A 25,784-nucleotide genomic window follows, 5' to 3' on the forward strand; every position below is an offset into this window, starting at 1 on the left:
ACTGATCATACTTGAGATGTTTCTACAACTTGATTGGAGTCCGCCTGTGGTAAATGCAGTTGATTTGACATGATTTGGAAAGGCATACACCTGTCTATATAAGAACCCACAGTTAACAGTTTATGTCAGAGCACAAACCAAGCCATGAAGTCCAAAGAATTGTCTGAAGACCTCCAAGACAGGATTGCATGGAAGCACAGATTTAGAGAAGGTGACACAAAAAGTTCTGCAGCATTGAAACTCCCAATGAGCATAGTTGCCTTCATCATCCATAAATGGAAAAAGTTTGGATACACTAGGACTCTTCCTAGAGCTTCCCGCCCGGCCAAACTGAGCGATCGGGGGAGAAGGGCCTTAGTCAGCCAAGAACCCGATAGTCACTCTGACAGAGCTCCAGCCTTTCTCTATGGAGAGAGGAGAACCTTCCAGAAGAACAACCATCTCTGCAGCACTCCACCAATCAGGCCTGTATGGTAGAGTGGCTAGACATAAGCCACTCCTCAGCAAAAGGCACATGACAGCCCACCTGGAGTTTGCCAAAAGGCACCTAAAGGACTCTCGGACCATGAGAGAAAAATGCTCTGGTCTGATGGCACAAAGATTGAACTCTTTGGCCTGAATGGCAAGCTTCATGTCTGCAGAAAACCAGGCACTGCTCATCACCTGACCAATACCATCCCTACAGTGAAGCATGGTGGTGGCAGTATCATGCAGTGGCGATGTATTTCAGTGGCGTGAACTGGGAGACTAGTCAGGATCAAGGGAAAGGTAAATGCAGCAATGTACGGTTTTCCTTTTCCTGCGGTTGGAGCGCATGCTGGCTACGGCGTACACCTTACCAGGAAACATTGCTTTTAACACTTGGAGAAGTTTGTGAGTGTTTTATTTGCTATTTATTTAATAAAAAGCTTAGTTTACACTTACTACAGCATGTTCTTTTATATGATGGTGATAACGAGGAGATGTGGAGGAGATTACCCTGGAGTATAAGATTAAATAGTTGGAGTGTCCCCTACCCTTGGAAGGAGGTGCAAGACTACCCCTGTGGATATTTTAAAGGCTTGAGCCCTGCCTACCTTTGGTAAGTAGGGAGGAGAGAGGGGAGCACGGTGTGAAACACTGATCACAGTGAGATCACGAGTGGAACAGAATTGCACATTGGACACTGGTCATTTTATGATTCATATAAACTGTATTGCACAAGGACTATTGAGCAGATGAAGGAAGATATTTAAAAAGTCACGTTGGCACTTGTCACTTTTTATTTATTTATTCACAGATTATTTAATTTACATACATTTTTTAATTTACATAATTTATGTTTATTTAATGATATATTTAGCACAATTATTTATTTAGATTGATTATACAATATATGGAAACTATATGATTGCTAGACACAGCACGGTTGAGCACTTTATAATTTATGTATATTGATTTTATCTATATATTTATTATAAGCACTTTTTATGGTGTTAATATGCAAATACTGACACGTCCTCTTAATAGATTGTTTAAGAACACTTTATAAGCTATTTCAAGGCAGCGCTGATTAATTTGCACTCATTCAATGTACAGAGACATGCTTGATGAAAACCTGCTCCAGAGCACTCTGGACCTCAGACTGGGCGAAGGTTCATTTTCCAACTGGACAACGACCCTAAGAACACAGCCAAAATAACAAAGGAGTGGCTACGGGACAACTCTGTGAATGTTCTTGAGTGGCCCAGCCAGAGCCGAGACTTGAACCCGATTAAACATCTCTGGAGAGATCTAAAAATCAGCCAATGAAGAGAGAGCGGGGGCGGGGCCGAACCACAGCCCTGTGTCTGAATGGATACACAGAGTTGTGCCTCGGCTAGGGTTCCCCCATAGCAAGCTGCTTGGTGTGTGGCCACACAAAGGGAGGGGCCAGGAGAGCCTAGGAGGGACCTGAGAAGAGGAGGATCAGTATAGTTCATATTCCTATCGCACACCTTACTGGTTTGTAGGCTCGTGTGTACTGGATGCTGAAGCAATCACCAGTTGGCAACTGGATCAGTTACAAGTAGATACATATTCGCCAGCACACCAAGGATCTTGCAAAAGCAGTCCAAAAACTTAATTCCAGATAAGATCACATCAGAAAAATATAGTGCAACGTTTCGGAGCCGCACAGGACCCCTTCGTCAGGCATGTGCCTGACGAAGGGGTCCTGTGTGGCTCCGAAACGTTGCACTATATTTTTCTGATGTGATCTTATCTGGAATAAAGTTTTTGGACTGCTTTTGCAAGATACTTGGTGTGCTGGCGAATATGTATCTACAAGAGGAGGATCAGGGCTGCTCTGTGCAAAACCAACTGCACATAGCAGGTAAGTATAATATGTTTGTTATTTTTATTGAAAATGGTCAGTTTTTCAGCCGGACCTGATCAGACCCTCCATTCTCTTTATGAAGCGGCGGATCATGTTCACTGACAGAACCCACCAGCATTCTCTTTATGGAGTGGCGGATTATGTTCACTGACAGAACCCACCAGCATTACCTGCCAACAGTAACCACCAGCATTACCCACCACCATCCAAATTGATAAAAACAGATGGATGGTGGTCCTATTCCCCAATCCCCATCCGTCTGGTGGCTCAGATAGAAATGGACAGGCGGTCCATTTCCATCTGATTGCCCCATAGAGGAGAGAGGGACTGTGTCCGCTCTGCATAGCGGAGATATCCCCTGCTGAGTAAGCAGATTCTGCTTAGCGGAGACGCCTATGTGAAAGGGCCATTAATTGTTTTAATTGAATCATGGATCACTTGAAAAAATTAAAGTGTGTATGGTCATCGTTTGAACCTACCATCAACTGTGTAGTGTAGGGGCCTGCCTGATGTCAAGCTAATTGGATGGATTGTTTAGGTTTGTCCTCATATAGTTTTGGTAAAGGTAGGAGATCGTCAGACATCCCAAGTCTCCCGTGACTTACGGGAGTCTCCCGCCTTTGGCCGGCGGCTCACGGACACCCGCAAGTGCCGTGCAATCTCCTTTGCTGCCGCAGGAGACTTAGGATGTCTGCAGTCAGTGACAGCCGCTGCTTCCTGCATAGTTCCGGCTCTGTCACAGGCGGAGTGATATGAAATGCACTTCGCCTGTGACAGGAGCCATACAGGAAGCAGCGGCTCTACTCTCTACTGCAGCTGCTGCTTCCTCCAGCAGTACCCGCCTGACTAGCATTACCCGCCAGCAGTGCCAACAGTACCCACCAGCTTTACCCACCAACACTACCCGCCAGCTTTACCCACCAACAATACCCGCCAGCTTTACCCACCAGCAGTAACTGCCAGCATTACCCACCAACACTACCCGCCAGCAGTACCCATCAGCGTTACTCACCAGCAGTACCCATCAGCATTACCCGCCAGCAGTAATCGCTAGCAGTAACCACCAGCACTACCTGCCAGCAGTACCCACCAGCATTACCCACCAGCTGTAACTGCCAGCAGTACCCGCCAGCAGTAACCACACCAGCAGTACCCGGCAGCAGTAACCGCCAGCAGTACCCACACCAGCAGTACCCGGCAGCAGTAACCGCCAACAGTCTGCAAAATAAGCAGAAAAGGTATGTGCATTAGTGTGTGTAAATTGTTGCAATATGTTTTTTTAATAACTAATTGTGTTTTGTTATAATATGTCATGTCCTTATTCATACATGTATGAATAAGGACATGACATTTTCTGGCTGCCTAGGTCATATGTGCTAGGGGTGCAACTAGCCCCCAGCACATTACTGTATATAACCCAGCATGTGCAGTGTTTCTGACTCATCCTACCACCATGACCACTCCAAATCACTGAAGCGGTCATGGTGGTTGGAGTGTTCCTCTGATATCTCTCAGAAGAAGTAAATCTCTGTATACTGATTACATTTTATTTGATCGTCCTCTAGTTGTGTTAAATTAGTGCGGGGGGGGGGGGGGTGCGTCAGCGTGGGAAGGGTACAGCAGTGCAGGGGGGCGCGGCGCGGATTGCCACCTCCCTAAAATGAGTTGCAGGTTGGGATGCCTAGGTTGTACAATCAGATTGTAGTGTGTATTGCCAGGACATTTTAGCCTCTTAGAACTGGGCAGCTTAGCACTCCCCCACATACACTATTTTTTGATAAAGTTTATTGAGTAATCAGGTGACAATACACCGCCTTCTTTAACAAAGCCAGCAGCCAATGAACTTGACTAGGGTGACGTAGAAGGAAGTGGCTGGCCGTCGTGCAGGGAGCGCACAGATTGACAGCGGCACGCCCCTATCGAAGTCCCTGATTGGCTGCTCGGTGACGTGCGGGTGTAAGTTGGGAGTGGTGATCCGTGCGCGCGGCCGTTCCGCTTCTGTTAACGCTTCCGGAGCCGCCATACGTGCAGTCAGTGAGCGCGTCCCCGATTGTTCCTGCTTTCTAACACCTCAAGTTCTCCGCAGCCCGACAACATGAATGAGGAGTACGACGTCATCGTGCTCGGTACCGGCCTGACGGTGAGAATATGCCCGGACACACGTCCGCTTTGTAGTCCTTCACTCCTCAGCAGAGCCGGGCCTAGAGACGGCGGACACTCCCCACACGGTCCGGCCCTGCTGAAGGAGCCTGTGTGGTGACAGTGCACATAGCACCGTGTATTCATGAGAGGATATGTGATCTCCCTGGACGCTGACCAGCCGCCTCAGAGCTCCTCATACAATGGCGGCTCAGGTGTGTCCTCCTCCCTTGGCTGTATGAGGCCGACTGTGCCCTGTCTGCACCTCCTCTATAAGGGAGGAGGAGACCCAGTACAGGCCAGGCTTCTAACCTGCATACTACCCTCATACCTGTAAGAGGAGGTGACAACCTTTCATTTCTTGGTCCCCTTTCTTACAGGTGGCCGGAAGTAGCGCTAAAAATGGGCTTTTGGTAAGTTTACTGCCTACCTAATGGCACCCATTGGAGGATACATTTCTGCAGTGCTTTTTAGGCTCCATGTACACGGGACGTTGTTAAAAGTCCCTTTGAACGCTGGAATTTTTAGGACGTTTGAAACGTCCGTTAGGCCGCGTTTGCACCCGTGTTTAGCGGGCGTTTGCTTTTAGAACCGTTCCTAGAGGTAAAAAAAAATGATTCCCCTTTAAAATGGAAAAATGCAAACGCTAAACTCGGGTCATCGCATTCGGTCGCGTTTTTGCGTTTGAAATGCCGGGAAACACACGTTCGAACGCTAATAATTGCTTTCCAAAAACCGTCCCTGAACTCAACTGCCTGCAAATGACTGTTAGCGACCCTGTGTACATGGACAGATAATATAACATAGAGGTGGGTTCAGGGGCTACTGAAAAAAAAAACGCCCAACTGCTCCTAAACGGCCGTTTGCAACGTCCCGTGTACATGGAGCCTTAAAGCGGAGTTCCACCCAAAAGTGGAACTTCCGCTTTAGGTGGTCCTAACCCCCTGACTTGCCACATTTGGCATGTCATTTTTTGGGGGGGGGGGGAGCGGGTACCTACTTTTGACAGGTACCCGCTCCCACTTCCGCTCGGAGCGGCGCCCTGAGCGGAAGTTCTCCTCTCCCCCTCCCTCCCTGCAATCTTCTGGGATATGTCAAAGGTCCCAGAAGATTGCCGGCCAATCACGGCGCGTAGCGAAACTCGCGCATGCGCAGTGCGTACCCGGCTGTGAAGCCGCAAACTGTCACAGCCGGGTGCCCACAGCAGTGGTGCCGGCGCCGAGGGAGAGGATCGAGTCTTCGGGCGGCCGCATCGCTGGACCGTTGGACAGGTGAGTGAAATGCCTGGAACTCCGCTTTAAGCTGAATTCCATGGCATACTATGAGATCAGTCCAACCAGGTGCATGCCACCTCTTGCCTCCCTAACCACTTGCCTCCCATCCACCGTAAGAGCCGTATAGCGGTGCGGCTCTTAATCTGGCATGACGGCGTACCAGAACTGCCGCTCTTGCGTGTCTGTAGTGTATCGATCGCGGCAATGTGGTGTTCCTAGGACATGGCGTGACCCCAATCCTGGTAAAGAGCCAATGGCACGGCTCTTTACCCTTGTGATCGGCTGTGTCCAATCACAGAGGGTCACATGTAAATGCAGAGGTGCTGTTTATCGGAGCGCCTCGCCTCACACTGTGTGTGTGTGTGGTGAGGAGAGCAGATCAGTGGCTCCTCCTTGAAGGGGTGACCAGGATCATCAGTGTCCAGTAAAACCCAGCAGTGCACATCAGTGACACCAATCAGTGCCAATTAGCGATGCCCATCAGTGCCGCCATCAGCCCACATCAGTGAAGGAGAAAAATAACTTATTTACAAAATTTACTGAGCAAAACTAAAACTTTTTTTTTTTTTTCCAAGAAAAAAAAAAAAAAAACAGCGCCGATCAAATACTACCAATAGAAAGCTCTATTTGAAAAAAAATGATGATCATTTAAATTGTGCACAGTGCTGCATGACCACGCAATTTTCATTCAAAGTGTGACAGCGCTGAAAGATGAAAATTGGCCTAGGCAGGAAGGGGGTGAAAGTGCCCAGTAGGCAAGTGGTTAATCTGGTGGCGCCAAGCGCACACAAATATGCGGCTTAATTAATATTTGCTTGCTATAGTGCCAGTAGAGATGTGCCAAGAGAGCATGCTTCTAGCACAGTGATAGGCGGCTGAAGGAAACCTCACGATCACTCCTTGCGATCGGGAGTTTTACGATCATGTGACAGCCAATCAGGGTGGTCACATGGCCAAATGCCCTGCCTGCCTCCTGACATTTTAAAGCACTTAAAGGGGCAGCAGGAGCTGGTGCCAAGGGGTTAGTAGTTAGTAAAACTACTATACATCCAAAGAATGAAAGGTTGCAGTGGAAGGCCAGCCACATGCTATCTATGCCTAAAGAAGAAGTGAACCAATGTGTGTGTGTGTGTGTGTGTGTGTGTGTGTGTGTTTTTTTTTTTTTTTTTATATCCTTATATCTTGCAAAGTAAAGGCATAATGTGCTAGTATGCATCGCTTACCTATATGTACAAACAGGCTTATCTATAGGTACAAACAATGGATGGAGATTTACTTCCTCTTTAAACCTGATCCCATCTCCATTCTAAGACCTCTTCTAGCTACCCTGCTTCTTATGACAAAGTTTTTTTTTTTTTTTTTTTAACTTTAACCACTTCCTGCCCGCCCTATAGGCAATTGGCGGCGGGAAGGTGGTCACATTATCCTGACCCAACCTCATATGAGTGGCGATGGGTGCTGCAGTGTGTCACTATGACACACCGTATCTCCAATCTCGGTAAAGAGCCTGTAACGTGAGAATTACCTACCCCGTGAGAAAAACCTACCCTCGTCACTTCCGGCGAGGAACAGCTGAGCAGCGCAGCAGTGCGCATGCTCATAGCCCAGGATACCTAATGGAGCAGCTGAGAATCAGACTAGTGCGCAAGCGCACTAGTATGAAACGAACACGGTGTCCGTGAAAAAAACCTACCTACGCGGGGGTTACATAAAACAGCTGTGCTGCAATATCACTCATCACCGCTCCTGTCCCAGTCACTTCCCTGCTCTCGGCTATTAAATATAAAAGCGGCTGGCGGCTCCGTGATTTATGTTTTCATACAGCCGCCGCCGCTTTTATATTTACTAGGTGAGAGCAGGGATGTGACAGGGACAGGAGCGGAGATGAGTGATATTGCAGCACAGCTGTTTTAATATAACTGCTCGTGTTACATACAGTGCCGTGCAACCGGAAGTGACGAGGGTAGGTTTTTCTCACAGGTAGGTAATTCTCACGGAACAGAGCCTACTGACGTAGGATCTTTACCATGTGACCAGCTGTGTCCAATCACAGCTGGTCCACATAGTAAACAGGAAGAGCCGTTGATCGGCTTTTCTCAGTTCGTGCCTGACGGGCACGAGTAAAGGAGAGCCGATCTGCGGCTCTCTGGAGGGAGTGGTCTGTGCTGGTAATCGCAGCATTGATTACCAGTGCAGACACTTGGAGGGGTGCCACTAGAACCCCCAGGGATGCCCACCCATGACCCCAGGGATGGCAATCAGGGCTCGGGGAGCCTGCCAGTGGTGCCCTTCCCATCAGTGCTGCATCCCATGTCATCTATCAGTGCTGCCCACCAGTGCCCATCATTGCCATTTATTAGTGCTGCCTATCAGTGCTGCATATTAGTGCCTCTTCATCACGGTCTGTCAGTGCGGCCTCATCAGTGCAGGAAAAAAACTTATCTATTTACAAAATTTTATAACATAAACAAACTTCTTTTTTTTTTTTTCAAACTTTTCGCTCTTTTTTTTTTATCTGTGTAGCAAAAAAGAAAAATCTTTGCGGTGATCAAATACCACCAAAAGAAAGCTCTATTTGTGGGGAAAAAATTACATAAATTTGGTTTAGGTACAGTGTTGCATGACCGCGCAATTGTCATCCAAAATGCAACAGCGCTAAAAGCTGAAAAGTGCCCTGTATTGAAGTGGTTAATGCATTCTCTGCATTAAAGCAGAACTTTACCCATAACTTGATACAAAATAATGTTCTTTAGCAAGGAACATACATTCCACATTAAGAATTATACCACCAAAATAGCGTGTGCTGTAAATTACCCCCAGCATTGCTCCTGTTTCTTCTTGCCAGGGGCTGCCATTTTGCTAAAGCCCAGAGCCCCTGAACAGCAGTAAATCATCAAACAGAACGAAACCCATCAATTTAATGGTTTCAAATAAGTTACTTTCCTGGAATGCAGGGGTTGCTTACGGTCATGTTTTGTCCTCAACCAAACCGATTTAACAGTGTCCTAAAACCGTTACATTCCCAGCATGTGTCGGGAATGTAACCGTCACATTGGATGTGCTATCAACGAAACAGTCAAGCCATGAAGTGGCTGGTGTCATAACTTATCCCATGTGCAGCACCATGGCAGCTGCAGATCAAGCAGAAGCAGCTTCCTTGGCTGTAAAGAAATGGAGGGCTTAATTCCACTTTAAGGCTCCTTTCACACAGTGTGTCCGTCAAACAGACTCCGCTTTTCTCAGTGGGGGATCGAGCCGCAGATCCCCCGCTGAGCAGGAGAATGACAGCTGTTCTCCGCGCTGTGTGCGGAGACACAGCTGTCACAGCCCCATAGATCTCTATGGGGGAATCGGATGGGAATGGACCGTCGGTCCGTTCTCATCCGATCCCATGCGATCCGCTGGACGGATGGAAAATAGGGTTTTCATCCGTCCAGATTTATCGGATCGGGTGTCAGCGGACATGTCTCCGCTGACATCCGATGCCCCATAGAGATGCATGGGGGGACCGTTCAGATCCACCCAAAAAACGGACAGGCGGATCTGAACGGTCCACCTGTGTGAAAGAGCCCTAAGGCTGTCAGCAGATCGGCCTCTACAAACTCTTCAGTGCCTAAAGATAGTGAGCAACTGAGCATGTGCAGAGCGGGGTGAAACAGTGTGCTGGATTTTAAACAGTATAGGCACTTATTTTTAATGTTTACATAGCCATACCTGCAAATGGGGCCAGCCTGAAGTCATCTAGCAGGATTTAGTGTTTGTAACCCCAGCATTTCATATTCCCGATATATGCCTCTGCTGTACCATGTACTTGTAAAAAAAGTATCCTGTTCTTCTTTCCTTTTTCTTTCTCCCTTCCTTTGTGTGACATCCCTGGTCCTGCTAGTCACTCTGCTTTCCTGTTAAGAACTGACCACACTAAGTAAGAGAACACAGTGTGGTCAGTTCTCTAGCTGTGCTAGGAACTCTGCCTGCTTTCCAATGATCAAACGTGTCCTGACGCACCCCTGCACAGCCTTTCACTGGTAAGATCAGTGTACTGTTGCTTCTCCTCCCCCCAGCTCTTATGCAGCTGAGAAGAGGGAATGTTTGCCTTTTTAATTTCAATTTTAAACTGAATGGGTTGATTTGCAAGGGGATAGTTTACAATCCCTTTAATTTTCTGACTAAAGTTACACTTTTAAGGCTCATTTACATTTGCGTCAAAACATGACTTCAATGACACTTATTTTTTTAAAGCACCCTGAATGCCAATCAAAGCATCTGTCCCTAAATAAAAATGTTTGATTACAGTCCTGTTCACACGTGTTTTATTCCCCATGTCGCTTTAGTGGCATTTTAAAGCGTCTTCAAAGCCTCCATGAAAGTCCCGACTATGATCGCTGGCAGCACCTGTAACTTTTGAGACTTTCATTCAGCTTTAGCTTCACTTTGTTTTGGAGGTATTAGAGGTATGAGATATCAACACACATATAGGGCATTTGCCAAGCTTCATTAAAGCTTCAAAAAAGCATAATTGATGCACCACCAAAGCAGCAAAATAGCATATTAAAGCTGTAGGCACTTTAATGTGTGTTAAAGTCGAAGCAAGTGTAAATGAGCCCCAAAGCAGCATGAATTCCATTTATTTAAAACAGAGTTCCATCCAAAAGTGGAACTTCTGCTCATTTGCTTCCTCTTCCCTCCTCCGGTGCCACATTTGGCACCTTTCAGCGGGGAGGGGAAATGAGTACCTGTTTGACAGGTCAGGTACCCTTCCCCACTTCCGGGAGGCGGCGCTGTGTCTCGGAAATTTGGCCTCCTCCTCCTTCCCCCGCCGCCGAGCCATTCTGAATGCGCAGCTGGTGGGGACGTGGGCCCTCTCCTGGGGATAATGGGACCTGGACTTCCTGAAAGATCCCCCCTGGCCTGTCAGGCTACCCGGCCCTGGGCCCTGCCACCCTCTCCCGTCCCCTGGGGGGTGGAAATGGTACCTTCTCCTGCTGGGTCTGGTTGTAGATCCCTTGGGGCCTTCATATTGGGATCCCTGACCGCATGGCGCGCCGCCATCTTTAGTGTGGGCAATAGAACTTTTTTTTTCTCCATTGACTTGTATGGAGCAGCCATTTTCCCTGTGCTTCCCATAGACTTGCATTGGCAGCCATTTTTGTGTAGCCCTATGGAGCTACACAGGCAGCGTGACCTTGCACATAACAGGCTTGAGACACATGGTTTGGCTGAAGAGCTGGTCGGCTGACCAGACTTCCAAGGAGGCCTTAACAGATCTTCCTTTTCTGGGAGAGCGATTATTTGGTGACTTGCTGGATGAGTTGATCAAGGGTCTTGACTGGTGGGAAGAGTACTCTTCTTTCTCAATCCGCCAAAGGTAAAGAACCCCGTAAAAAGCTTCATTCACCGCTCGTAGATGTTTTTTTCTCTTGCCTCTGGGACGCAAGAAAAAGGTAAGCCATTAAGAGCTTCTGGAGGACCTAAGAAGTCCTGGGGCAATCCCAAGACCAGTCAGTCTGGTTCTGCAGACAAGTCCTCTTCAGCATGAAGGAGCACCCTCACCCGTTTCTGGGGTGGGGGGGATGTCTGCGCTTCTTTCAGGGACCCTGGCTTTCCTTTGTTCAAGACAAATGGGTTCGCGAACTGATTCGTTCAGGTACAAGTTCGAATTTCGGTCCTGGCCGGGGGACAGGTTGTTTTCAGTCAAAACTTCGCCTGTCTCCGGATCGTTTGAAGGATCTCCTTTGCTCAAGGAGTGATCGTGCCGGTTCCTCCGCAGGAACGCTCTCAAGGTTTCTATTCAAATCTGTTCAGTGCCCAGAAAAGAGGGCAAGGTGCGTCCAATCCTGGATTTCAAGGCTCTGAAGCGCTTTGTGTGGGTGCAGAAGTTTTGGAGTCCATTTGGTCGGTGGTGGCATCTTTGAATCAGGGATTTTCTGGCATCCATCGATATCAAAAATGCATGTTTGCACGTCTTTTGCGGGACACCAGCGATTCCTCTGCTTTGCGGTGGCATAGGAGCGTTTTCAATTTGAGGCGTTACCCTTTGGTCTCGCCTCCACTCCCAGAGTTTTTACCAAGCTAATGGCCCCGGTATTGGCCTTGTTACTTCGAGAGGGATTGCGATCTTGGGATATCTGGACAATCTCCTGTTACGAGCAGACTCACTTAGATCTGTTGGGCGGCCTCTCGATTACAGTTCAGTCCCTTCAGGAATTTCGGTGGACGATCAATTTTAAAAACTGCTCTAGCGTCCTCCGTATGGGTGACTTATCTGGGACTGACTCTAGACTCGGCCTTGGCAAAGGTCTTTTTTCATTGGAAAAACTTCAGAAGTTCGATCAGGTTGCTGCTGTTGGAAATCAATCGGTCTTCCCTATGGACTTGCATGAGAGCCCTGGGTCTGATGGTATCGACCTTTTGAGGCGGTTCCGTTTGCTCAGTCTCACTCTGGGCCTCTGCAAAAAGATTCTTGCAAAATGGAACAGGAATCCTCGGTCGTTGGACCAGAAGTTACGTCTGAGCCATCTCACAAGGTCGGCTCTATCCTGGAGGATTCAGTCGCCAGCTTTGTGTCGGGGCAAGTCTTTCCTGCCGGTGTTCTGGACGGTGGTCACCACAGATGCCAGCCTGTCCGGTTGGGATGGAGTGTTGGGGAAGCTCTGTGCCTAGGGGACTTGGTCGACAGAGGAGTCTTCCTTGCTGATCAATATTCTGGAACTCAGAGTGATCAAGCTTTTGCCTGTTCCACTGGACGAGTCAGCTACATCGTTCTCTGGTTTGGATACAATTGGACAATGCCACGGCTGTGGCTTACATCAATCAAGGGGGCACCAAGAGTGTCCTGGCGGCCAAGGAGGTGGCCGAGATTCTCATATGGACGGAAGACAATGTTCTGGCTCTTTCCGCAGTCCACATTCTGGGTGTGGAGAATTGGCAAGCAGATTACCTGAGTCGTCAGGTGTTGGATCAAGGGGAATGGTCCCTTCATCCGGAGGTGTTTCATCTCCTTTGTGCCCGGTGGGAGACTCCGGAGGTGGATCTGTTTGCATCTCGCCTAAAACAGAAAAGTCCAGAGGTTTGTGGCCAGGTCTCAGGATCCTCTGGCCGACACCACAGATGCTTTGGTGGCTTCTTGGAGCCAGTATCGGCAGATTTATGCCTTCCCTCCTCTCAAACTTTTCCCATGGTTTCTTTGCAGGGTGGCGGTAGGAATTTCCGGTTGTTCTGGTGGCCCCAAACTGGCCTCGTCGGTGCTGCTGTAACTCTTAACCTTGTACACTTCACACTGTACACGGACTCTTCAGAGCCCAACTGCTACACAGTTGTCCAGCTCTAGGAGGGCAACTTTAGACGTCATCCTAATACCCGCGCCACTGGGTTGCACATTGATCGCTGTGTCCTTTTTGATTATAGCATATAGCTGTCATATTTGTGGGAGTATACAACGTACTGACTGACTTCCTCCTTCCTGTCCTCCTTTCCTCCCTCCTCCCAACAGGCACTCTCTGCTAGAGGCTCCCCCCCCCCCTCACAAATATTTCCCTGCAGACAGGAACCAGCAGGGAAAGATCATGTGACCTCTTCACAGCACAATTAAAATTAGGTATTTAGCTGCCTCCCTTTTTTTTTTTTTTTTCTCCACACACAGCAGGAATGGGAAGGAAATCCCTCCAAAGTGAAGGAAATGCCCCGTTGGACATCATTTGTTCACTACCAATGATGGTGTTTAGCAGGACAAAGTATGAAAGACAGATGATTTCTGCTCATCTTGCACTAAGCATCTTCTAATTTAGAAACTGACTACAGTGCATCTAGGCTATTTACTGGGAGCAGAAATGATGTGTGGAGGAAGGAGGCAGAGTTCTATTTTAGATATGTCACTGGTTCAGCTACACAATGCTTATGCTTTACGTGTTTTAAAGTGATTTGTAAAGAGGTAAAAAAGTCTATACTAGGGATGCACCGAAATGAAAATTTTGGGCCGAAAATGCAGGATGCCCTTGGCCGAAAACCGAAAAATGACTTTTTCCCCCAAATAATTTTAATGGAGGGGCATACACCAAAAACAGGCAGCGACGTACACCTGTCGCTGCCACCCTATCACAGTATATGTACTGTGACGGGTTGGCAAGTGGTTAATTTAATTACCAATGGTATTTGTATTATGCAGCATGAGGGAGTTAATGTATTGCCACTGCTGGTCACTGATGCATTGGTGCCCGACCAGTGGCAGTTAATTAACCCCTTTGTGCTGCATTAATGCAACCAGTATCAGTGTTAATTAACACTGGTTGCACTGATACTGGTTGCACTAATGCAGCACAAAGGGGTTAATTAACTTCCACTGGTTGGTCACTAATGCATCAGTGACCAGCAGTGACAATACCTCAACCCCCTCATGCTGCATAATTAATACGAATACCATTGGTAAGCTGCCTCAGCTCCCCCAACCCCCCCGCCTTCATCGGTGATGTCACTACTACTACGATCTGAGCATGAATGAAGTGACACACCGGGCGGGGGGAGCGGCCGCTAATAACTGTAACTATGTGAGCCTTCACTTCCCTGTCAGAGGAGATACCCGTATGATAGGGAAGTGAAGCTCTCGCATAGTTAGTTATTAGCGGCCGCTCCTCCCACCCAGTGTGTCAGTTCAGTTCATTCATGCACATCGTCTGCTGACAGGGAAGTGAAGTGAAGGGCTCACATAGTTACAGCTATTAGCGGCCGCTCGCCCGCCCGGTCTGTTCATTCATGCACATCGTAGTAGTAGGGACATCATTGAGAGGCGGGCGGCCGGCCAGAGGCGCGTCTTATCAAACCTGCGCTGCGCCGCCCTCCTTCCTCACGGCGTCCATTAATTTCGGCATTTTTAACCCATTTTCGGCCGAAATGGGATAGGCCCATTTTCGGCCGAATATTTCGGTGGCCGAAATTTCGGTGCATCCCTAGTCTATACCATCCTGCTCTGTGCAATGAAATTGCACAGAGCGCCTGCAAACCTCCTCTTTTCGGGTCCCCTGCCTGTGCTCCTGGCCCCTCCTCTCTGTCCAGTGCCCCCATGGGAAGCCTCGTGCATGCTCGCTCCCGAGCCCAGCTTCTGTAACCATTGACAGACAGCCCTGCCCTCCCTCATCACTGGCTTTGACAGCACTTGGAGCCAGTGGCTCCCGGTGCCCCAGCGAGACCTGGAAGTGAGGGGAGAGAAGAGCTGCAGATGTGCACAACGCTGGATCGAATGAGGGCTCAGGTAAGTAAAATAGGGTTTGAAGGGAGATGCTGATACCTAATGCATTCTTTTGCATTAAGATTAAAAAAATGTTTAAGGTTAAAAATGTTTAGGCTTTAGAACCACTTTAAAGATCGGTCCTAGTTGTATGAAGCACATTTGATGTAGCGTTAAAACTCCTCTCTTACTTCACTAAGTTACAGCGACTGTGTGCGCTGTATAAATTGTATGTAGCCTCAGGTACATACAGTATACGACGCTGTGAGATGAGATCTTCCGTCCTGCTCCTGTAGCTAAATCGAGTTGGGCTGAGTTCTGCTCAGCCATTCAAAGAAAGCTTTGTATTCTATCAATACAAAGTTTTCTCTGATTGGCTGAGGTGGAGAGACAAGCTGATGAAATCACAAACTCTGCCTCAGAGGAAGCTTTGTATTCAGTTTATATAATCCTTTCCTCTGGCTGAGCAGCAGTCAACCCAACTCAATTTTGTTTCAGGTTTGGGATGTGACTTTCTCATCCAATTGCCGGAACAGAGCCCTGTATAATGTGAATAGCTGAGGCTAGATACAATTGTTTTCCAGCGTTCCCAGCCACTGTAACTGTTAGTAAATGTTCAACTGGATCAACTTGGTCCAAACAAACTAAAGTTGAATGTAACCTGGAGATCCACTTTAAACACTACTAGAGTGAAAAGGGCTTTACTGTGGGCAGCTGGTTCAGTTCTGTGTCTGTACATTCTACACAGGGAGGGTCCTTACACTCAGCATTGAATACCTACCTTTTTTATTTTTTCTGTCTTCAGTGGCTGTACGTTTATGTATGTACTTGTCTGGGTTTGAAATGGTTAACGCTAAATGCACAGCCTTTTTTTTGTTTGTATGATCAGGAATGTGTTCCCGTTATTTTCCTATGGGAATTTGAAACACCTTCAATGAATTGGGTTGCCTTAGGAAAACTCAAGACATAAGCTACTGCTTGAGTACTACAAAGGCAACAGTGTTCTTGCACAAAGGCAGCATTATATGTATGTTGTCCATTTACAGCTTACGTAATGGTAAAGAATGGCAAAGTCATCTGAAAAAGATTCAGATGTCCACTTTGGCTGTTGGGAAGTGTACTAAGCAATATTGTATACAGTTTAGAATGGGATCCTTCTATGCGGCTTATTGTTTCACTTAGATTTTTATGTCTATAGCCTGAGATTTCAACATCCTGTATTAGAACAGCAAACTACAACCCAGTCTCTGCAAGACAGGCCAAACTTTCCAATGGGAATGAGAATATATTCACCGTCCCAAGAATTATTTTCTGAAATGCAATGCTCAAACACATATCCCAATGGGGAAAAATATCATGCTGGATACCTATACTGATATGGACTGGGTAATGTGTTAGGATTGAAAAAAATGCCACATCATTTGATGGAAATGAAAATGATCAACCTACAGAAGGCTGAATTCAAAGACGCCCTGAAAATCAAAGTGAAAAAATTATTCAGCAGGCTAGTCCATTTTGCTGAAATTTCATTGCAGCAGCTCAAAATGGTACTCCGTAGTTTGTATGGCCCCTACATGCTTGTATACATGCTTGATTATGTAGGGGCATGCTTCTAATGAGATGACTGATAGCGTCCTGGGGTAATTCCTTCAGATCTGGACCCCAGGGCATCACTGAGCTCCTGAACAGACTGAGGTGCAACCTGGTAGCGTGGGATGGACTGACACATAATGTCCCAGAGGTGTTCCATTGGATTTATTTCAGACAAACCTAGGTGCCATTTCTTCATCCTCCAGGAACTGGCTGCATACTCTTGCCACATGAGGCCGGGCATTGTCGTGTACCAGTAGGAACCCAGGACCCCCTGCACCAGTGTAGGGTCTGACAATGGGTCCAAAATTTCATCCCGATACCTAATGGCAGTCAGGGTGCCATTATCTAGCCTGTAGAGGTCTGTGCGTCCCTAAAAGGATATGCTTCCCCAGACAATCACTGCCCCATCACCAAACCAGTCATGCTGAACGATGTTACAGGCAACATAACATTCTCCATGGCTTCTCCAGACCCTTTTCACATCTGTCACGTGTTCAAGGTGAATCTGCTCTCATCTGTGAAAAGCACAATGCGCCAGTGGCAGACATGCCAATTCTGATGTTCAATGGCAACTCGAGCTCCACGGTCCCAGGCAGTGAGCACAGGGCCCATTAGAGGACGTTGGGGCTCAGGCCATCCTCATGAAGTCTGTTTCTGATTGTTTGGTCAGAGACATTCACACCAGTGGCCTGCTGGAGGTAATTTTGTAGGGCTCTGGCAGTGCTCATCCTGTTCCTCCTTGCACAAAGGATCAGATACCAGTCCTGCTGATGGGTTAAGGACGTTCTACGGCCCTGTCCAGCTAGCCTAGAGTAACTGCCTGTCTCCTGCAATCTCCTTCATGCTCTTGAGACTGTGCTGGGGGAGACGGCAAACCTTTTGGCAATGGTGCATATTAATGTGCCATCCTGGAACAGTTGGATTGCCTGTGCAACCTCTATAGGGTCCACATATCACCTCATGCTACCAGTAGTGACACTAACCCTAGCCAAATGCAAAACTAGTGAAAAGCAGCTGGGGAAAAAAATGTTAGTGGCCTCCACCTGTAAAACCATTCCTGTTTTGGAGGTAGTCTCATTGTTGCCCATCTAGTGCACCTATTATTTCATTAACACCAAAGCAGCTGAAACTGATTAACAGCCACATCTGCTACTTAAAGTGATTGTTAACCCACACTGCTAAGTTGATCCTCTTTCTTTTCCAATGGTAGGTGCTCCTATTGCTGTTTTATTGGAAAAATGCAGTTTCTATCTGTTTAGAGAGCGCCAATCAGCCGTCACGTGACCTGCTGCCCCTCTCCTCTCCCCGCCTGACAGCTTTAGCGGGCAGGGCCTAGATTCCCCCGCTGACGTCAGTGAGAAGGAGAAAGCCGGCCGGTCACGTGATGGCCGAGCGGCGCTCTGAAAACAGGTATAAACTGCATTTTTTTAAATATAACAGTGACAGGAGCACCTATTATTGGGAAAGAGAGGATTATATAAGATATAAAGGTTTTTCTGCAGGAGGAGGGGAGAGGACAGGAGAGCTGCAGCTGACCGAGGCACGTACACTGACCATGGTGTCGGGGCTCAGCAGCATGATGCACCTTGGTCAGTTTACAGGGGGTGGGTAGAAACTGACAGGATCAGCCAGATTTTTTTTTTTTTTTTACGTGATCTGGGTTGCCAAATTACACAGCACAAGCACTGTGCTGTATAACATACTTTGAGGAACAGTATCTTTATTTATTTTATTTTGGGGTTACAAATGCTTTATCTGACCAAATCAATATCCCAGGAGTTTATTTGACTTGATGCTATACTCTGATTAAAAAGTGTTGCTTTTATTTATTTTTTTGAGCAGTGTAGTTAATGCTTGTAATGATGGTATTTAGGATATTCAAAATATATACACCTTTTTTTGTTTCTGCCACATTTAAATGTAGACTAAGCTGACCAGCAAAAGTGATAGTGAAAGGAAATTGGTAAACTGGAACTACTAGGGTGCTTACAATGATTATTATTTTATTATATTTTGAATTTGTCTTAAGCCTTGCCTTGCCGCTTGGTCCATGTGAACATACACACTTGAAAGTTGGGGATAGAAAGGAAGTAATTGTATAGCATTTTGTCTTTTTATAATCGGTCATCCAGATAAACTAGTAATGCTGTACTTCAATGTTTTTAGTGGGGCATTACTGCAGGATGATTGCTGTGCCTTCTGGCAGAATGCACTGTTCTTAAGGATAATTGCAATACAAACTTGCTGCCCTACAATGGCACAACAGGAAAACACAGGCCTTGTTGAATAGCAAGTTCAATGTGATTTGTTGAGTACGTTAAATCATTTAAAACTACTGAGTAATCATTTTCTGAGTTTATTATTATTTATTATTATTATTATTATTATTATTTTTACAAATGTAGCCCACGCCCACCACCATCCTATTCCATATATATCCCTGTAATTCATGCATTTCTCCATGTTCTGTTGCTAAGTGTGGACGCGCTACAAACACATCCATCAAAATACACAGGATTGTGTATTACGTCCTGTCCATATACTGCGCCCCCTTGCACTTGCTGGCAATTCCCCCAAATGACAGCCCGTAGTTGCTCCATAAATAGAGGCTGCAGAAGTTTACTCCTGTGAGAACACACACTGGGACACATTAATTATTTCCTAGAGCTTAAGGTAAACTAAGGGTTAATATCCCCAAAACAGATCACCTCGTCATGTAATAGAGATGAGGAGGGTTTTATAGTCGGCTGGGAGGATCTCTGTTTAGGATTTTAGTGCAGCAGAGGCAGTATTGAGTCACGGGCTTTCTCCAAGGACCTTTTTCTGTTCCTGTGCCTTTGCTGCCTATTAAGTAAACGGAAGCTGTGCTTAAATGAAAAGTACATTATACTGGTAAAAAGCTGTACTTCTTTGGATTAGGCGTTACTTGCAGGGTGGGAACCGTAAAACAAGCTAATATGTTGGCTTTTTTTTTTTTTTTTTGCTAACAGTAGCTTCTTTTTTACTAGGTTCCCTTTCACATAAATGGAGCATTAGGATTTGACATACTATGTTTTCATGTAATTGGTATAGTCCTGGGATCTTCATTTTCAGTATGTATTAAGCAGTTGAGCTTCTCTTCCTGGTAAATCAGATTGTTGGGCATCCTGTTTTTGTATAAGGGGGAAGTCCTTATGTTGAGTCAGGGTTGCATTCCTTTCTGAAAGAATCTGTGACCTGGTCTATATTGTTCTTGGCATACCTGTATTAATGCATACCCTCATTATTTGTCAAAGTAATAAGGTGTGTTTTTTTTTTTCCTTTTAATTGTAGTATTTGCTGCATTCACTAGGCAGTAGATTTATTGTGCGCATTACCAGCCGCTGCCTACACACTCCATGCAACCAGCAGGAGCTATCAAATTTGTACTCTGTAAAATCAATGGCCTGTAAAATCAATGGTCTGTGCCGCCGTTGCTTGCATGTAACCACTTATCTGAGCGGTTACACACGAATAAAGCTTCCAACAAAGTCTCAATGCTGACTGGATAACGCTGACTGTGTACATCCAGAGTCAGTGTTTCCGTGCAGTTCTGGACGCAGCTAATTGGCCAGTTTGTATGTGACAATAGCACAGTGTGTTGTTGCGTCCATAGATAGTTTAGCCCCCTCTGAGCGCAGCTATCTGCACCCATGTGGCCATGTTATTGTAGCCTTGCTTGTAGTTGATGTACACTGTTTCAGTTGTAGCTTTTGCTGCCTGCACTTCTGTTATACAGCTAGAAGTTTTCCTGGGAGAATATAGAGTTGCATGTCATTTACTTAAAACCTAAAGTAGTTGTAAAGGCTCAAGTTTTTTTACCTTCATGCAATTCGATGCACAAAGGTAAAAAAAATCCCCCCAATACCTACCCAAGCCCCATCCCAATAAAGTGATGTGCACGAGAGCCTCAGCTGCCCCGGTTCTCGCTCTCCTCATTGGCTAAGACAGCGAAACTGCTACTGTCAATCATAGCCAGTAAGCAAATGAGGTGTTGGTGGGGGGGGGGGGGGGTTGAGCCACAACTGTGTGTGCAGAGCAGAGGCTTGGGAGTAAGTCTGCTTGAGTGCCCGCCATAGCAAGCTGCTTGCTGTGGGGACACTTGGCAGGCGAGAGGGGCCTGAGGATGACTGGGGCTGCTGTGTGCAAAACAATTACACAGAGCATGTAAGTGTGTATGTATATCGATACATTTAGGAGGCCTTTTACAGTCCAAATGTAATACCAGGTGAATTTTTTTTTTAGCAAACCCTCGTTTAAAAAAAAAAAAAAAAAAAATTGCTGTCGGATATTTTGCAATATGTATCATGCACACCTCCTTTCTATTTCCACTCAGTACAGAAAACATAAAATTTGGTCCCAGCACTTCCTGTCTAAGGGTGACAACACTGTCTTTGATTGCTTTGCATACAACCCCAGAGTTACTACCTTAAATTTGCATTCCCTCAGCACACCACAACAGCAAGTGTGATAACATTGAGCCCTGGTATATCCAGACTTCAACTTCATACAGCCACAAACATTCTTCAATTCGCACAGCCTAAGCTCACTTCTGATTGGATTTCTCTGGTTCTGACTCAGTAGAATGTGTCAACCTCTGCAGACATCTGGTTCCCACTCTGCAGCTTGCTGGCAGGGGACAGCTTTTTCTACTCGGGGTGTGGTTGTTTTTTCTTACAGAACAAACTATAGGTTTTTGTACACTTTTTTATTTAATGTACCTGTGATGTTTTTTTTTTTTTTTCTTTCTGAATGTGGTATTTCACTTAGATATTTTTGAGGTGTAAGGTTAGAAATTAAGCGTTTGGCTCCGGAAGCCCAGAGTCCCCACCACTGCATTGCTTTCGTGATGAAGCTATTAATAAAACCTGCCATGAATGCATTCCCTCTGCACATCCTTCACTCCCCCTTGAAACCCTTTTGAGTGTCTTGTATACATAGCATGTTCTACTAACCTGTGATTGTACAAAGATAATTTACGATGTACCTAGCATGTATGTATCCGTTTTCTGAATGTCATTTCTCTACTGAACTTATATTTCCTCCCATGGGTGAACAGCAAGGACGTGAAGTATATGCAGTTAGTGTAGCCAGCTGTAAAGGAAACCTGTTGCTTTGTGCTGCATGGACAAGGCACCTGTTCACTTTAATGTATAAAATGTATTGTTGGTCCTTTTGCTGCCAACAGCGTAAGTGCTTGCCTCATGTAAACAAACTTATAGCAGCAAGGACATTAATCATAATCTTCAATCCACTGGCTTGTCGAGTGATAAAACTGCCCAGACACTTTTTTACACTGCCAGAAATGTGACTTCCATGGTAGATTTAAGGCAAATATTCTTTGCCTGATCCTCTAGGTAGTATAAACCTGTAAGCACTTAGCTCAGAGCACTTCCCGGTTCAGAGAGCTCTCAAACATGGGGTAGAAGCTGATCAAACACTCGCTTGACTTCAACCGGGTGCAGAGGTGAGATTAGGGGCTAAATAGTACCAGTCACCTGCACTAAGCCAGTGTTTCTCAACTCCGGTCCTCAGGGCACACTAACAGGCCAGGTTTGCAAGAAAACTGAAATACATCACAGGTGATATTCTTTGCTGCTCGGTGATTGCAATATTCTAGTCTGCATATCCCCAAGGTAATACTTAAAATCTGGCCTGTTGGTGTGCCTCGAGGACCGGAGTTGAGAAACACTGCACTAAGCTATCACATTGGAGGGCTTGTCATCCTCCTATAGTGTGGGGGCAAATGTATGTACAGCAGGGATTTTGTAAGTTTGCCCACTTAAAAAGAAATGAAGGGTCTATAATTATCATAGGTGTATTTTAAATGATCGAGACAAATATCCAGAAAAATCCATGCTACAAATGTTATATAAATTGAGTTGCAGTTCAGTGAGTAAAATAAGTACTTTATCCCCTACCAACCAAAAATGATTCTGGTTACAGTATGTGGTACACACGAGTCCTGTAAATTTAAGAAGGTGCTTCTAATGAAAACTCATTATGTCTATAAGACACCTGTCCACAGAATCTTTCTTCATTCAAACCCACCATCATGGACAAGACCAAAGAGATGTCAAAGGACGTCGGGGATAAGATTGTAGACCTGCACAAGGCAGAAATAGGCTACAAGACCATCAGCAAGAAGCTTGATGAGAAGGAGACAACTGTTGGCACAATTTTTTGCAAATGAAAGAAATAACCATCAGTCACCCTTGGTCTGGAGCTCCATGCAACATTTTGCCTGTTGGGGTAAGGATGATCATGAGAAAAGTGAGGGATCAGCCCAGAACTACACAGGAGGTGCTTGTGAGCGATCTCAAGGCAGTTGTGACCACAGTCACCAAACAAACCATTGGTAACATAATATGCCACCATGGATTGGTCCCCCTCAAGAAGGCACATGTACAGACCCGTCTGAAGTTTGCCAATGAATATCTAAATGATTCAGAGAAGCATTGGTAGAAAATGCTGTGGTCAGATGAGACCAAAATTAAGCACTTAGGCATTCACTCCACTCGCCATGTTCGGAGGAAAAATACGATGACCCTAAGAACATCATCTCTATAGTCAAGCACTGTGGTGGAAACATCATGTATTGTAAAATCTTGGATGAGAACCTTCTTAACTCAGCCAGAACACTGAAGATGGGTTGTAGATGGGTCTTCCTGTATGACACAGGTGTCAAACACAAGGCCCGCGGGCCGAATCCGGCCCTCCAGGCCATTTTATGTGGCCCTCATACCTCTCCTGTAGCTGCAGGAGAGCTCCAGTCCTCCAGACCTTGTACTTTCTGCTTTCCAGCAATGCCTCCAGCTTCTTCCCAGCAGCACCACAAGGTAAGGGAGGTGACTAAACCTTTATAAGCACCACACCTGCTTGCCAATAAAGGTTTCTTCACTAAGTACTAAGTCGTGTTTTGCTTGGGAATCAAATACTTATTTATTTGCCTAATTGCAACTAATCGTGTTTTTTTTTTTTTTTCTTCTTGATATTCTGTCACTATAATGTGAAATACACCTATGATAAAAAATTAGACCAGGGGTCTTCAAACTATGGCCCTCCAGTTGTTTAGGAACTGCAATTCACATTATGCTTAGTCATGTATGGGAATGTCAGAGTTCTACAATGCCTAATGGGACGTCTAGTTCCACAACAGCAGTTGGTGGGCCGTAGTTTGGAGATCCCTGTTATAGACCCTCCATTTCTTTGTAAATGAGCAAACTGCCAAAATCTGCAGGTGATCAAATAATTTACCCAGTGTGTGTGTAAGTATTTAGAAATGCACGATTCTGGATAAAATGAGAATCGCACTTTATTTTTTTTTAGGATTCTCAGCGTAACATCTTTCACATTCTACAAAAAAAAATTGGGCCAACTTTTACTGTCTAGTTTTTTTTTTTTTTTTTTTAATTCATTTAAGTGTATTTTTTCCCCAAAAACTTTTTGAAAGACCACTGTGCAAATAAAATACAATGTACAATGTGCATATAATATATGTATGTGTTTGGGGGGTTCGAAGCAATTTTCTAGCAAAAAATACTGATTTTAACTTGTAAGCAACAAGTGTTTTAATTTGCGCAAAAGTTATAGCGTCTACAAATTACGGGATAGATTTTTGTACTATTTTTTTATTTTTTATTAGTAATGTCGGCGATCAGCGATTTTTAGCGGGACTGTGACATTTTGGCGGACAGATCGGACCCCTAACTGACATTTTTTACGCTTTTTGGGGACCAGTGACAATACAGTAATCAGTGCTAAATAATATGCACTGCTACTGTATAAATGACACTGACAGGGAAGGGGTAAACACTGGGGTGATCAAGGGGTTAAAAGTATGCCTACTTGTGCTTACTGACACTGGGGGGGGAGTTGGACAGAGGCAGGGAGAGATCAGTGATTCAGCTAAGCTGAATCACACAATCTTTCCCTGCCTCTCTGACAGAAATGCAGCCTGTTTTGTTTACATAAGCAGGTGGCTCTTCTGTCACTGTAGCTGAAGATTGCGGATCACCGCCGCTCCTCCCGCGGACTGCTTCCCGCGGTGTCACCGCCAAAACCATGTCGAGCCGCCCTGCCGCAGTATATCTGCGGCAGCCAGTCGGCAAGTGGTTAAAATACCTAGTTGCATATTTATTAATCAGCAATTAAGCTGCTATCTTGGTCAGACTCTGAACCTAAACCACCTTGTCAGGCCATCTCGTCTTGGCAGAAGTTCAGTTCCTGTAATTTAAAAGGTGAATTGTCTCCTTCATACTTTGACTCTGATACACCTTCATATTGGTGCTTACAAATCATAAAAACTCCAGCTAATCTATAGCCTACTGATTTGCCCCTCATCTAAAAAAAGTTAAAATATTTCCAGATATTAGTGGATTGTTGGGTGATCAGTAGGTCAGTGTGGTGTTAATCCAAAACCAAAAATGTATTATGTTGCAGCTTGCCAATCATTAGATATGTTGGCTGCACCAATTTTCTTTTCTTTGGCTTTTTTTTTTTTCATTGTTTTCATCTGGTGTTCTGGCCACTAACACCCCTTGTATTGGTGAGACAACCCTCGAGGAATGACAGTGGGGGCACAACAGACAGCAGCATTTAACTTTGGGGGTGGGGGGGGTTAGAATCCTTTATTGGACAAAAATGGCACAACATTCCTCTCCCAAAACATCAGCAAAGGGTCTCAGTTCCCAGACATTTAAAGAGTGTTAAGAGGGGACACAGTGGTAAACATGGCCCTATCCAACCTTTTGAGAAGTGTTGCTGCTATTCATTTCATAATATTTTTTTTTTTTTAAATGGTACATTTTCTCAGTTTAAAGATTCGATATGTTTACTATTTTTCTGGGTTTTTTTTTTTTGTGAAAAAGTATGGGTTTGAGATCTGCAAATCATTGTTTCGCTATCGTTCATTGACGGACGCAGTTCTCTGATCCATATCAGTAGGGTTATTCTGCCCCCTACAGGAGTAGGACACTAGGCAGAAAAAAAAGTTCTGGCTATGCCTATGGGCAGTCCCAGAGGGTACACCCTCTCTTCCTGCATAGGATGTCCGTTTTAATCTGCCTAGTCAGGAGTAAGGAACTAGTTCCCTGCTGGGATCTTTGGTCCTGGCATAAAAGTATTTATTTTTTTATGTAGATTTTTTATTTTTTTTTAAGCTAGCCTTTTTCTCTGGAATTTTCTT

The 25,784-nt window shown here is 45.6% G+C and overlaps 1 protein-coding gene across 1 annotated transcript in view; it reads left to right on the forward strand.

Annotated features, from left to right (window-relative positions):
• Positions 1–4,321: 4,321 nt before the first annotated feature.
• The window catches only part of GDI2 (GDP dissociation inhibitor 2), an 89,445-nt gene continuing 67,982 nt past the window's right edge, over positions 4,322–25,784 (forward strand). The window contains exon 1 of the mRNA XM_082256715.1: positions 4,322–4,496. Coding sequence (XP_082112841.1) covers positions 4,452–4,496 — 45 coding nt within the window. The 5' untranslated portion in view covers positions 4,322–4,451. The remainder of the gene's footprint in view (positions 4,497–25,784) is intronic.

This window comes from Pelophylax lessonae (genome assembly GCF_965119305.1).
Source record: "Pelophylax lessonae genome assembly, chromosome: 4".
NCBI classification, from domain to species: domain Eukaryota; kingdom Metazoa; phylum Chordata; class Amphibia; order Anura; family Ranidae; genus Pelophylax; species Pelophylax lessonae.